At 41.6% G+C, this 15,313-nt stretch overlaps 1 protein-coding gene across 3 annotated transcripts in view; it reads left to right on the top strand.

Annotated features, from left to right (window-relative positions):
* Positions 1-14,589, top strand: part of RASSF3 (Ras association domain family member 3) — a 77,291-nt gene extending 62,702 nt beyond the window's left edge. For all 3 annotated transcript variants that reach the window (XM_048301504.1, XM_048301503.1, XM_048301505.1), the window contains exons 2-5: positions 8,322-8,429; positions 9,884-10,151; positions 11,235-11,350; positions 11,730-14,589. In XM_048301504.1, the coding sequence (XP_048157461.1) occupies positions 8,322-8,429; positions 9,884-10,151; positions 11,235-11,350; positions 11,730-11,879 (642 nt within the window). In that variant the 3' untranslated portion in view covers positions 11,880-14,589. The remainder of the gene's footprint in view (positions 1-8,321; positions 8,430-9,883; positions 10,152-11,234; positions 11,351-11,729) is intronic.
* Positions 14,590-15,313: the final 724 nt, after the last annotated feature.

The following is a 15,313-nucleotide window of genomic DNA, read 5'->3' as shown; positions in this document are numbered from 1 at the left end:
AGTTAGGATGAGGGAGAAGTAAGGTGCTTGTTTCAAAATAGTTTAATTGCAAGGTTTCAGTTGCTGTCTTTCCTGTAGGAGTGCTGGCAGGCAGTAGGAAAGAGAGTATTCTTGCTAGTAGAAGGAGTAACAATTGAGATCAGAATTCCCTTTATTTTGTTTCCTGTATTCTCTGTTGGGCTTTTTTGTTGTTGTATGATAGCACTGTTAGTTAAATCCTTTCTTTAATGCAAATGTAGTGTAAATAGGATGCACTAGCTGAAATTTTTATGACTAAACAAGACTTCTTTTTTTAATTTAGATTAGGTCGGATTTCTCATTTTCAACCCCTTAGTGCTTTATTTCAGAAATTTCCAGCCACAATTTACAGCAATCTTCATTCATCTGACTGAATCATGTTCACTGTATGTGTGTGATTAATGTGAAACATGAGAGCTGAGATAGGGATTGATGTGTCTTAAAAGATTGCTTGAGTTCCCAGAGGTCTTTGGTTCTTCAGATTTCTCATAAAAATGCTTTATTTAAGTTCCCGGGATAGGTTTAACCTTTTGTCCATTATATTTCCCTGTGTCTTTCAGGCTGAAATATTGAAGAGGAACTTAGTTCTCCATTCCTCAAGAGATGCTAATTTCTTAAGTTTTGTGAAAATACCAGGTTGGATGGAAGAGAGAGACCTTTTATCTCTCCATGAATAGAAGGCTGCAGTAGCAGTTTGGGGAAACCAGACATTTGACTCAAGGCAAGGATCCTGAGGATACAGGCTTCATGGTTTTGGAGTTTTCTTTGTTTGTGAAACCTTTTTTCATCCTCGTCCCATAGCAGCTTGTAGCTGTTGAGTTTATTAGTGCTTTCTTACTGCATGCGAGACTAGGCTTTGGCAGAAACCGTGAGACTTAGACTTCCATAAAACCCCTGATGTGATGTGATTCTTCTTTTTTGGGACCACAACTTGACTTGCAGTTCACTTTAATTGTAATTTGTGCAGTTTTAGTTGTGTTTCTTGAGGATTCATGCTGAGCGAGTCTCAGCTAGGGCTTTGCACTCAGCATCAATGTTACAAAGAGAGTGCTGCTTCTCGAAACATCTGTGCTACAATAAATGAGATGAGCATGGGGGGTGGAGGCGATAAAGAAAAAACTTTTTCTGCTCTTTTTGTTGGGAGGAAGCTCAACTGTGAAGAGGCATTGCATCATGAGCTCTAATGAAAGACCAGCTATTCCCCTTGGGAAAATGAAAGCACTTGCCTCATTTCCCTCTTAGGGACAGCTGTTGCTTAGGAATTTCATTTGAGAATGAAATCCTGCTTTGGTTGAGCTGAGAAATGGCTTTAACACAAATGGCTGCCAATGGTGTGCACTGTAAGTGTTGTGAAGGACAGAATGATTTTCTTAACAATTAATAGCTCACACTAGAAAATCAGTGCTTTAGACCCAGATATATCTGCACGGATTCTGATGTATTCAGCTGTCTCCTTGGGACTAGTTTTTATCTTTCCCATCTTTGCTGGTCTGAGGAAGTAGCAGATCACATTTGCATCAGGGAATGGAAGGAGACCAGGAGCTCTGATGAGGAAAACACTGAAGTGGGCTGGGAGGAGAAAGGGGTGCTGACATGGCAGACATTACCAAGAATATAATTTGGCTAGGTGATGGAAGAGAACCTAGCTCAGGTTCAATTCTATATATTTTATTTTATTTTTACAAAAAATAGCATGGAAATGTTTGTGCATTGTTTTATAGAGAAGGTTCATTTTTTGCACACTAGCACCCAGAAGTGCTATATGATTAAGCCTAGCAACATCTAGGTCTTGGTTGATGGAAGAAGACCCAGTGTGAACTGCTCTGCTGGTTGTGTTTATACTTCACTCTGCTGCTGTGACATATGCAAGGATCTGTGGTTAGGAAACTCATCACCAGGCCTAACTTTTGAAGAAAGGTGGTTTCACAATTCCTGATGTACAGTTGTTCTGAGGTGCGTGCTGGGCGTTTTGTAGGGAGTCGGAGATGAATCAGCTGCATCTGAATCAGCCTGGAGATGAATCATGCTTCCCTTGTGCCTCAGCAGCACACTGACTTTGAGAAGCTGTGCCCAGTCTCACCTCCAAAGTGGCTCTTGCTCCTTTGTTTGAAACAGCTGACTTAGGAGCAATTACTTTACCAGTAGTCCCACCCTGAGCAGGTGTGGCTTCAACCACTTAGTGGCCATTGCAAGAGCAAGATGTCAGAAGCACGTTGTAAAGCACGGTAGAGATGAATTAAGTATTACTGTTGTATTGGATGACTCAAGGTCTTCACAGGTAATAAATTTACCTGCTGAGATAACAAAGTGGAATTTGATCTGCTAGACAAAAGCAGAGTTAGCAGGGGATGGCTTTTAGTGGGTCCTGTTATGAAGGACCTGTTATTTCCTATGGGAAATGAGTTTGCCAAGTCTTCCTCTACCCACCTCAGTATGCTGGTCAAAGAGGACTTATTTTAACTTCCAACATGGCTAGCAAAGCTGTATGGCAAAATTTAAGTGCTAATGTATACTGAGAGCAATTCAGCTTCAGGAAGGTTGAAAAAGCCAGGGAAAAAAACCTATATACCATCTTGTCAGCTTCTCTTTGCATGTTGGTTAAGCATAATTAGGAAAATTAAAAGACACAAGTGCCTCAAATCTGTGTGTCCTGCTTAATGATACTCACTGAGTGCAGCTGACCCAGTGAATCATGGTGGGCTGAGGCTTTCTTGTTCATAATAAACCCAGTGAGTTGTTCCTTTGTTGGCTTTCTGTTGACAGCAGTCATATGGGATTTACTGTCTCTGCAGTCTGTGTGACAGCAATGTGATTTTCTGTAAGTCCTGGTGTGTATCTAGTGAGGAGGTTTTGTTTGCTTGGTTGAAGCTGTGCCCTGATGAATGAGTAGTTGGAGTGTTCTCAGCTTTTTTTTTTGGGGTGCAAGATGGTATCGCCAGAATAATTCATGAAGACCTCGGGCTTAGGTTTCCAGTGGCATCAAGTTCTTTCCTCTTCTGGGACATGTCTTCACTTTTCTCTGCCTGTGGTCTTGATGGTGAAAGATGGTGGAGTAGGGTGAAAATGATGACTGAAGTAAACAGCATTTCTGCCTATTATGTATGGTATTTTTATTGAATGATTTTGGGTCCATTTGTCTGTTTTAATCCTAGTAGTCCTCTTTGTATTCAGTTCAGAGGTTTGCTATGAACTACGTGCTGTTAAAATTAATTGAGGCACAGGCTTTGGTTGTTTAGAAAATGAGTTAGAGGTACATTTGTTGGCAGAATGCTTGCTACAGAAGGAGGTAATCTCTGCTTTTGCGTAAACACACAGATGTGTTTTTTGTGGGCTTAATTAAGCTTTGCCAAAATTGTCCGGCCTCTAGTGCTAGTGCAAGAAGGCAGAAATTCCTGTGGTATGTTCAAGTATGGAATCATGTCTGACTCATTTGAGGGAATGACAGCTGCCCCAGTGATACCTTGTGGCCCACAGCTCTATAGTGGAGCCGCACCGGAGAAGGCTGACTACAAGGGCATGACCAGGGCAAGTCTATGGGAAATCAGCTGGCTTGGATGCTGTGCTTGGATTTTGCTTGTCGTGCCTGGTTCCACGGCAATCCCCAGGATTAGAGTGATCTCGTGGGGTAGTGTCGTTTCTAACCAGATCAAATTTCTGTCATTTTGGGAGAACAGAAATGTATATGAAAACTCTCCTGTGTGAAAACAGGAGAGAATTTCTTGTTGTCTGTTTATACTTATTAATTCACCAAGGTTTTTTTTCTTGCTCTTTTTTTTTATTCTCTTTAATAATGCATACAGATAATTTCCTAGCTGTCAGCCTTGTGAGCTTACTCTGTGCCATTGCCATTAAAGGCAATAGGTTCTTTTTGTCACCTACAGTTATTAAAAGTTGTTTTTGTGAAATTAAACCTTGAGGTGCACAGACGTTAATGCGAAATGGTTGTTTGTTTGTTTATTATTTTTTTGTAAACAAAGGTTGATGTTTCAACATAGGTTGAGGTTTTTTCCTCTTTCCTGGTTTGTGTTTTTGCTTAACGATAGTGGATGTTGTGGGTGACCTCAGTAATCATCGTGACAGTCAGCTCCAGCTGGGTAGGTACCTGGCTGAACAATCAGAAATTAATTAATAATAAACATTAAAGCTGAGGTGTCCAGTATTGGAAATTCAGTATCAATACTGTTGGTAGATTGGAGAGATATGACCTCTACAATGTGCTTGCCTGAGGTGAGTCTTGGCTGGCATCCATGTGAAGGAGTTTGTCTGCACTTACAGGGAATGTTGCAAGTTAAAGCTTGGGTTCTTGAAATGTGTCATATAGATGTAAATAGAGGCCTGCAGACTTTCCTGTCCCTTTAGTATCCACTTTTTTTCCTTTGTGTCTGCTTTGTTTGCCCCCAAATAGAACACTATAAAGCTGAAAGAGCCTTTGGAGAGATGAAGTGGGCAGTTTAGATGAAACTGTGTCCATCTTTATTATGACAGTTTGGGGGAGAGGGAAGATGAAAAATAGAGGGGTGTTGGGGTCCCTCCCCTGCCGTGTAGCCCTGGGAGAGGGGCCCTGAGGGCACAGACACGGGGCTTCCCTGCCCCTGCTCAGCCTCGTTCCCATTGGTTGGTTTGTGTTCCCTGCGCGGGCAGAAGGACCCTTGGTCCCGTGACTGGAACAGTTCCTCGGCAGAGCCCCGGCCATGCGGCTGGAGAAATAAACATCTCTGAAACAGCTATCAAGAATCTGTCTGTCCATATATATTTCCTTTCCACGGGGCTCCTGGTTTGATATATGCGTGTTGCAGGATCCCCACTGCAACAAATGGTGGAGAATTGAGAGCAGAACGATCCCCGATCCCTAAGCGACTGATTTGTGTGAGTAAACCCTGGAAACTTTGGATTCCTCTTCTTGGTTTTGCTTTGCTATTCCATATCTGAACTATGGAGGAACCGTGGGAAGACTCTTGGCTCTCAGAGCCGCATATGGACATTTATCTTAAACTTAAAATGATTCTTGAACAACGATTTGTAAATTTTAGCTTGATTCAAGCTCAAAAAGAACTGAAACACTTCCTGGCATGGTTGTTTAAGAACTTTTTCTATGTTTCTTGGGATTTAATTCTTACCAAGGGCTTTTGGAAAACCGTTTGGACACAGTTAATACTGGAGTCAAAATATATGCCGATGGAAGAATATTTTCGTGAATATTATTTAGTTACCGAGACTGTTGAGCAATGTCAGCTGTGTCTTGGCGAAGGGAAGCGTGGCGCAGGGACCGTGCGGCCCAGGCCACGTGCACCGAGCGCTCTGAGAGCAGCAGCGAGGCAGTTCCCGCGCGCGGCCGGAGCCACGCGAGCCGCAGTGTCGGTGGCGGAGCGAGGCGCGGCGGGAGCGGCGGGACCCGGCGGTGCCCGCCCGGTCCTGTGCAGTGCGTGGTGGAGCGAGCCCCGTGAATGCCCGACCGAGAGGGGCGGCACGCGGGCGGCGGCTGGCGGCGGTGGAACGGAGCCGCGCCCAGCCGAGACGCGCGCTGGAGCGGAGCGCGGGGGAGTCGTCGCTCGGGGGCCCGGCCGAGACGTGGGTGCAGCGCCCGGCATCGGCAGCGAAGCTGCGACCAGAGGAGGCGACGCACGGAGAACTGAGCGGCACGGCCCGGCCCGGCCCGCGCGGCCCCGAACGCGACCCCGGGAAGAGCGCGCAGGCACCAGCAGCCCTGACAATTCCAACACGAGAGCGACCGAAAGAGACAGCAAAGACGCAGCGAGACAGAAAACAGCAGCCACTCGGAAAAAGGAAAAGATCATAGCAACTAAGACCTTAGGGATAGTAAAATGGTATAATGTTAAGCAAAATTATGGTTTTATAACAAGGTGTGACAACCAGCAAGACATATTCGTGCATAGAACTGCTATTAAAAAGAATAACCCTGAAAAATGCATCCCAAGCTTGGGAGATGGAGAGGTGGTGGAATTTAATATTGTACTAGGGAGAAAAGGGTTACAAGCATCGCAGGTCACTGGGCCTGATGGTGTTCCTGTAAAAGGCAGTATATATGCAAAAAATCGTAGTCATGTTAGACAGTATCTCTATTGTAAGTCCCCCCTACAGTTTCCCTTTCCTAATCCCACCTTTCCCTTTTACCCTATATCCTATTACCCCCAGTGTACTCCCAATCCGTTTTTTCATCCATGGTTTCCCTCACAAAACCATGCTTTTGCCAATTGTTTCCCCAAAAATCCCTTTCCAATGCCGAGTGGGGGATGAAAAGGGGGAGGGAAGAAGTTAAACCCTCTCCTGCCTCAGTTTCCCCACAAAGCATGCTCAGAGAGTTCTGTCTCCCTTCTGTCAGCCCTAAGATGTTCCACAGAATCTGTTTGGACATTTAAAGACTCAGGAGGGTGGCTTGTTTTGTTTTGAAACTGTTCTTGTTATGTTTATCCAGTTGTTTTCATTCTCCTTTTATTAAAATAAAACGGGTGAGGTGTTGGGGTCCCTCCCCTGCCGTGTAGCCCTGGGAGAGGGGCCCTGAGGGCACAGACACGGGGCTTCCCTGTCCCTGCTCAGCCTCGTTCCCATTGGTTGGTTTGTGTTCCCTGCGCGGGCAGAAGGACCCTTGGTCCCGTGACTGGAACAGTTCCTCGGCAGAGCTCCGGCCATGCGGCTGGAGAAATAAACATCTCTGAAACAGCTATCAAGAATCTGTCTGTCCATATATATTTCCTTTCCACGGGGCTCCTGGTTTGATATATGCGTGTTGCAGGATCCCCACTGCAACAGAGGGGCAACAAGGCTTCATTTCTCTAGGGAGAATAGAGATTTGAATTCTGAAAATGTTCAGTAATTTGGTGTTTGTAATATAGTAGGTGATGTCTGGCAACTGTGCAATACACAATCTTAGAACTGTGTTTAAGGAACTAATGGCAGAGTTGTCTTTCACTGGTGTTCCTTTTTTGCCTCAGTTTCCTGATTTTGGAATAAAGGTATGTTTTCTGTGGTATGCAGGAAATCAGTATCTGAGCCCAGATCAGAATTCAAGGTTTCTGGCTTCAAGTTCTCCATTCAGACCACACCTTTCTTTTTATAGCTATGGGAAAATAAGTCTGCTCCAGCATGTCATTTAGTGAAATGCCATATAGGAAAAGCAAAACTAAGCCTAAAAGAGCTAAAAATATTTGATTTTAAATTAGGAGACACAAAAAGTTCAGCAGATTCTTTCTGGCAAGTGGAAGCTTACAATGCCACAGCAGATGTGCTCATCTTTGGGGTCCTGTCTGGCAAACTGAAGTGCCTGCAAAGGTGTATGCTGAGTTGTGCTGAGTGGTGTTCAATATACTGGCCACTGAAGTCAGGGAAGTCCTTTCTCAGGATATGCTCCACTGGAATGTGTTTGTGAGGACAGATGGAACTGTGATTTGGTTTGTCCGTAGGGTGAATGTGTTCAGGTGTTCTCTGAAAGCCTCGAGGTTCTTCAAAGCGTCTCCCTTGTCTAACTGAAGCCTTAAATCGTCAAAGCTGAGAGCTGGAACTCTTTCATACTATATATGGCGTTTGTGCCAGTGGTAGAAACTGGAATGTATTTATAACACTGGTTTGCTGTGGGAATACAGACTGGGAACAAATGTTTGTTTGGAAAAAATCCAATTCCAGGGTCGTCTTTTACTGCTGCACGTGAAATCCATAGCAACCTCATAAAAGCAACAGTTGAAAAATCTTAATAGGCCTTCCCCATGGAAAAAACATGCAATTGGTGTAACATTATGTATCTGGAGAGTTACTTGCAATGGTTTATGTAGTAGGCAGTGACCCTGTGTGTAACATCCTGTCTGTCACGTTGGAATGCAGGGATGCCGTCGTGTTGTTGGCACATGCTGGGATTGTCAGGGTTACTTGTTAGGACATGCTGCTATTTTCAGATGTACTCCTCATTTGTTCAGAAATACCTATTTGTGCCCCAAGTAATATTTCATGAAAATTTTAAGTGTTCTTAACAGGATGGCATGGCATTGACAGGAGGAAATCAAGCCATAAAATGAGCTGAGCTGTTTTGCATACTGCTGCAAAATATTCGAAGGAAAACAGTTGGCAACAAAAGGGCACAGGTGTCTTTGGATGTGTTGATTAAACCATCTCCCTTCACTCTGAATGTTCTGTTTGATTTGCTTAATGTGTTAATCCTTTCTGTTGCTGCACAGCTAATTACTGTTATGTTGAGCCTTTGTGGAATAATTACCATTTGGAGTAATGTTCATATCCAAAATCATAAAATAATTATTATTATTTTTTATTTTAAAACTGCTGTCTTGTTTTTGAAGGATGTTCAGAAGGAGAGAGAACCTCACATTTATCTCAGTAAAGAAGAAGTTAAAGAGAAGATACAAAGCTATAATTCATCTGTCACTGATAAATTAAAGATGACCTTGGTAAGTTTTGCATAGGATTCCTGTAATTTTTAATGCAAGCAGTTGAGCTGTAACTTTGTAGTGCATTGTGAATTGCTTTATTCTCAGCATCTTACATATGAAACTGTTTTAATGATTTTTTAAGTGACATTTCCTTAGATCTGCAAATTAAATCTCATGTCTGAAATGCTTCTTATCCATGTAACTCTTTTATATGGATCAAAAAAACCTGTTGTAAAAACAAACTGGTGTAATTTGAAATGTGTTTAAGGTAAACTGTCAGCTGACACTAAGGTGAAAATTTGTCAGAATTTTCTGACAAATTCTGAAAATGCTCAGATGGTAAAAATGAAGGTATATTTATCTTGTTTCTGCAGATAAATTTTTGCCAGATTTCTTTGATAAGGATGCTCAACGAGTGATAAAAATTAAAACACTCAATATTTATTATAGGAGACTTAACTTTCAGAGTAGTCATATAGGTTTTCAGCATGAAGAGGCTTTCTTCCCCCTGTCCTCAAAACATAGACAGTACAAACTGGAATACATAAGACTCATAATTTCCAAGGATTGTGAACCAGGTCTGATATTCAGTCCAGTCTACTCAGGACCATACTAATAAAATTCGCATATGCTTCACACGCTGTTACTCAGTTGTCATGCTGTCCAAATTTTCTAATACATGACATATTCCCGTGGGTGTATATGGAAATTTTGAAATTCCATTATGTCCTAAACCATGTAAGTATGACTATGTACTGAGAAGATCTTTGTTATGTTTTTGCATGTGGATCAGGACTTACTATGCCTAAAACCAGATTGTCAAAAGTTTTCTAGCTCAGTAAGGTTTGATTTGCTTTACTATTTTGTCTTTCAGAAGAAACTGGAATAAACAATTTCAGATGTTGATTAGATTGGCATTTATTCTGGGGTTTTGTCTGGGTTTTTTTTGTTGTTGTTTTGTGGGGTTTTTTGTTTTGGTTTTTTTTTTTTTTTTGGTTGGTTGGGGTTTTTTTTCAACATGATTTGACCATCTAAATACCTCATACGAAGTTGACAAAGACAGCTAAAGTGTGGGAGATAATTTCTGTATTTTTGCAGTAAATCTGTTGCCAAAGATGGGTGTTAGTGATCTTTTTCACTTCATAGTTCTCTCCTAAAGTTAAAACCTATCACTGGTATGTCATACCTGTTGCTTGATGAGGTCCTAATATACTTAGAATTCAATGGTTATTATTAAAAAACCGTTAATATTCAATAGTTATTAATAAGAAAAATTAATATTCAGAAGATATACCAGAAAGAATAACTGTCTGAACTACCACAACAATACCTTTCCTATGAGATGTCGTGTATTGCAGTGGTATTTAAACTGTGTTCACCACAGTGAGCATTTTCATGTGGCTGCTCCACTGCTGTGTCACAGCTGGTCATTGCTGACAATGTTAACAGTTCAGTCCTTTCCTTCACTGCAGAATGCAAACGGGATTTACACTGGCTTCATCAAAGTGCAGATGGAACTATGCAGACCCATCACTGTGCAGTCCTCCCAGAGCCAGGGGAGGTGTGCTCCCAGCAATACAGAGACCGCTTTTTACTTGCCGGACGGCTGCGTGAACACCCTTCACATCAGCAGCACCAACACTGTTCGGGAAGTTATCGAGGCCTTGCTCAAGAAGTTCTTTGTGGCTGACAACCCTGCGAAGTTTGCACTTTATAAACGCTGTCACAAGGAAGATCAAGGTATAAGCTGAGCTTGGGGCATTTTGGTAGTGGAAGGGTTTGGGGAAGAAGTTGTGCTATAGTAATACTTGAAATAAGCCAGGTGGAAGAACTCAGATAAATAGGGGTGACAATCTTCCTACCATGTCTTTTTTTTCCCTATGCAAAGTAGCATGGTAAGACAGCAAAAGATCTGGGGGTATTTCAGGATAATTCATCGAAGACAAAGTCACCTGCTAAAACATTTACACAGATCTCCTGTGCTTTGCAGTCCATCCTATTTTATTTTATGCTCTCTTCCCAGACCCTACGTTTCAGCTGGCCTGATACACTGCAGAGTTGTGAGATTAAGCTACAGGACAGGTTTTTAAAATGATAAACCCTGGTGTCTGTGGTGCCTGAGGTAGTGGCGCTGGCAGACTGCTCTCAAGGTGACAACCATGAGCATGTGTGTTGTGCTCCTGGGTGTTAATGCACATGGCTTTCCCTGGGCACTGGCTGCTGTTAGGAGTTTGTTCTATGTTGTCATGGAAATACCGGAAGATGGAAAAGAGGTTTTTTTAGGGAAAGGTGCATTTTACCAAAGTTGTGTTCTTGCACTTAGAATCCACCTTCTTTCTGTGGACATTGAGAGCAGTTTCAGGAGTTCAGATGTTTCTGGCTGTCAGGCAGGCAGAGCTGTCTTTTAGACTTTGTGTGTGAAATTTTAAGTGGAAAAGGTATCTGAACAGGAATACACAGCTCTGATGTTGTAAGTGCTTAAATAGAGCAACAGATCTGTGTGTTGTATATTTTTCTTGTGGGTTTTTTCTCCACCCCAGCCCTGCACGTATTCAGCTGGTGTACTGTGTTGACTGGAGGCCATTTCATTCCTGTGTAAGTGCAGTGTTGCACTGTCACCATCAGTCAGTGCTCAGCTCCTCCCTAAAACTCACCACTCTAAACCAGTCTGTAGACTGATAAACAGTGTGTAAATTTTGGCTACACATGCATCTTTCTGAAATCTTCAAGCATTAGCAAGCATTAGTCATAGCGTCAGTTGTTCCAAGTGTTTGAAACGTTGTTGGTAAAGATGATAATTACTGTGGTTTCCTTCTCCTGCAGTTTATACATGCAAGCTGTCAGACAGAGAACATCCCCTCTACCTGCGCTTGGTGGCAGGCCCCAAAACAGAAATGCTCAGTTTTGTTCTACGTGAGCATGAAACTGGAGAAGTCATGGTATGTCACACCCGTGCTGGGTCAGTGTTTGTGTAACTTCATGGATGAGTGGGCTTCTGTTTGAGCTGTGCTGACCAGACAGTTCATTTTTTGGAAGCAGACTTTTTTCCCCTGTTAATTTCCTTTGTGCTTTTGTGTTAATTTCCTTTGTGCATTTCGTTTGTGGTTAGGTTGACCTGTTGTTACTTGCAGAAGAAAAAAGCAGTTTAAAAGAGTAAAATATTTTCAGATGCCCTAAGATTTGCAAGGAAGGTGCCTGATACTGTTTCAGTTGGAAATGGTCTACAGTGTCTGAGACTTTGTTTAGAAATACTGTATATATAAAAGATTTATGTATTTTCTGTTCGTCTCATCCATTCTTTGCTCTTTGCCTTTCCAGTGGGAAGCTTTTAGTATTCCTGAACTGCAAAACTTCTTGCGCATACTGGACAAAGAGGAAAATGACCAACTGCAGATCTTGAAGAACCGCTACGCAGCTTACAGGGGCAAACTTGAAGAAGCCCTTCGTGGGGTGTTGAAACCGGGTTAAAAGGGGGCCAAAGGACTCTCAGGAAAATGTGTGCTACCAAATGTCAATAGAGCATGCCAAACCCAACGTACAAAGAGCAGCAGAGAGTAGTTTTCTTTATTCAGAAGACGGTTTTGTGATGCCAGGGTAGACTTAGTTCCATAAGCCAGGTCACTTAGCATCTTGTACCCACAAGTAAGGCATTCTGCATGTTTGTACATCAGTTTGCAACCCTCTGTGTGCCTAGAGAGTTTCCCAAGTTATCTTGGTGCAAGCTGTGAAACTGTAAGCAATTTCCTAGGATGCTATGAAGTAAGATTTTATGGTTTTTTCTTCTTTGCTTAATGGTATCTTTACAAGTAAGGATGTGCAAATTGATAATTATTAAAGCCATTTGGACGAGAATTAGTAGGAGCACTATCTTAGAGATGAAATTGATTTGCACTACCTTTCTGTTTTCAAATAGTTACTGTATAATTTGTGAAAGAACTGTTATAGGTGTAAGGCATATGAGATCTTGTGGTTTGTACTGTGAAATTTGTGGAAAGCTTTAAAGTGATCTTTCTGAAGAAGGTAAAGAGAAAGTTGAAGAGAAGGTAAGAGTTGGGGGAGAAGAACTCTTAATAGCTGACAGAGGAAGTTTTAAATGAAAATAGTATTTACACAGAGGAAAGTTAAAATACTAATTCTACAAGGTTAAAGTTTTAGTATGTTATAATATTGTGAATAAGTTTTATGGTTTTTAACTGCGTAAATCCACACTGGAAAAGAAATAAAGATAATAGAAATAGTGGGAAGGAACGAGAAGCAAAAGCTAAGTAAGAATGGAAATGGAGCTGCACATACAGGTCCCTTTTGGAGAAGCTGGTTCCATAAAGGCATAGTCAGGGTTTGAAAAGTGTTGCAAACCTAAAAAGCTGCTTACTTGAATTCTGAAAAGTGGTCCATGTCTCAGATAACTCTGTGAGAAATACCTGTCTAGCGAGGGCTCAGACATAAGCTGCAACTACAGATGCATTTGGTTTTTATTGTAAGTCAGGTCTTTCCTCTGGCTCAGTGACCGATTTTTAGGCTGGATAATCTTGAATTATCATATCTGAAAGACAGAAATAGCTTCCTCTGCTTCTTTCTTTGTTAAAGGCTCAGTCAGGCAAAGAAAGTAGAATTTTGTATTCCCGTTTCCAGCCCAGCAGAAAGTTATTATTTATTGTCTGTGTTGGTGACTGAGCTTAGTAACTCTTGCTTTTAATAATTCAAAAGGTTTTTTTCTTATGGTTTTTAAACTCTTAATTGAAAGACTGATTACCAAATTCTGCAGACTGCTGATTTACTTGATTTAAAAGTAGGAAAAATGTAGCAAGAAAACTTTTTACTTTAGTGTAAATATAGTTGTTGTTCTTTCAGAGTTATTTATCTAAAAAAGCATGTTCAAAAGAAACCAAAGAAGTGGGTGTGCAATAGAAGCATGGAAGCATGAGGCAGATTTGAGTGACTGATACCGTAGTCATTATTATGCCGGAGAGGAAATGAGTTGTATACTGGGGGCTGGGGGAGTGGAGGAGTGCTAAGGATTGAACAGCAGCAGAAGTTGTGGTGGGGTTTTTTTCCCCTCTGTTCTTAATGTCTTAGTTTTAAATTCCCAAGGAATTGTTAAAACTTTGGTGACATCTAATGGATACTGTGTGAAACTCCAAGATGCTTCTGTTCTTCCCCTTAATTTTATGTAATTGTGCCTTTGTTTCCTTTCCGTAGTAAGATTCTTTTTAAAACTCTTCACAAGTTTTTTAGGTAAAAAGAATTTGCAAGCTTATGAGACAATCATAATGTTTTAAAGGGTTAAGAAAAATTAAGAGTAGGACTAACTATAAAATATATCTAAGGCATATCTTGTTTGTTTTTTAATTTCACATGTAACATCGTAGTGCATGTGTGAGTTAGTAACATTATCCTCAAGTGAGACACTTTATAATGGTTCAGGGAATGCTTTTGTGTTTTGTTACAATTTGTTTTTCTAGGAATGCAGCAGCATGTTGGTGGGTATTCTGTTAACATCCTAATTTATGTATCTGCCCATAGCTATGTAATCATTGCATAATCGCTGTCAATATTGAACCATTTGTTGCTCAGATTTAAACACTGTTTGAGTTTTAAAGTTGAGTATAAAAATATGTGAATTTTGGTTTTACTTGAACTAAACTATCAGTCTTTTTAAGTAGGCACATCTGCATTTACTTTAGCCAAAAACCTCAATCAGTGTTGTATGCACTATGAGTCTTGATTTGGGGTGAAGGGGATGGGGGTGGGGGACCAAAATAAACTTTTAATTTTGTCTTAGTCCACAGTTAATTATTGTAAGATATCGTGTGTGGAGTTAATTTTCTTCTTTTTTGTTCTGCACACTGGTGGTTACAGCAGCTTTAATTTAAAAGAAATGGTCGTGCCTGGTCAGTTTTATCTTTCTTTAATTTTAGCATCAAATTGAACTGTCAAAGCTTTTGTTGCAAAACTGTTTTCTTGTCACTATATGATGGTACCAGAATGATGAAATGATGAGGGAGGGGAAATGCAGGGAAACATTAAAATGTATGTCTTTAAATACAAACATTTAAACTATTTATAATTTTAACAAGCTTAGTTTTATTTTTGTAGGGAAGTTTTTATTCCCCTTAAAGTTATTACTGAAATGGCAAAAAAAGTGATGGTTCCATTATTAAAGTTGAAGTTGGCAATACTTTGGTTATGTGACGTGTGTCTGGTTTTTCCCTTACCTGACGGTGTTGTGGTCTCTTTGAGGCCAAATGGATTTCCTTGTAAAGCAGCAGTAAGGCCTGTGGGCAGACACAGCTGGCCTTTAGCACACATTAAGGGTTGCCTGGGAGAGAGGGAGGGAGCTGAGGGTGGCGGGGCTCACGGAGCTGACCCCTCCATAGGGGGGAGCGCAGTGGTGCTGGGTGGGACAGCCCAGGGGCGAGTGGTTTCCTTCTGTTAAAAACACCGTGCAGAATGAGGCCAGTACACCAAGGCTGGAGGTGATACCCTAGTCTTCCCTCCCCGGGAAATGCTTTTCACTCCTTTTTATCTTTAGTGGTGATTTAGTAGTTTTCTTTGGTAGCATCCATGTTTAATTTTCCGGTTACTTATTTTGTGTTTCTTAAGTGGTTTATTCCTCCCTGATTGAATTGGTAGGAGGGAGCTGCTGAGCTGTTTGCTTTGGTCTCTGTGGCACTTCCCTGGGCACTGTGGCTGCACAGCAGAGGAGATGGCAGTTGGCTCAGCCAGTGCCTTGAAGGCTGGTTCATGTGAGACCTCACAGCTTCGTGTGTGCCACAACCACATTAGGGCTGTGTTTGCACTTGGTAAGGGCTGCAAATAGCAAATACTTCAGCACTCAGGCAGGGTGGGATGGATAAAAGCCTTAACGATACTGCAGTCAGTGAAGCTGCTGACCACACAAG

This window comes from Corvus hawaiiensis, chromosome 4, assembly GCF_020740725.1.
Source record: "Corvus hawaiiensis isolate bCorHaw1 chromosome 4, bCorHaw1.pri.cur, whole genome shotgun sequence".
Taxonomy (NCBI): domain Eukaryota; kingdom Metazoa; phylum Chordata; class Aves; order Passeriformes; family Corvidae; genus Corvus; species Corvus hawaiiensis.
Note: the sequence above shows the minus strand (reverse complement) of the source record. Positions and strands in the feature narration are given on the sequence as shown.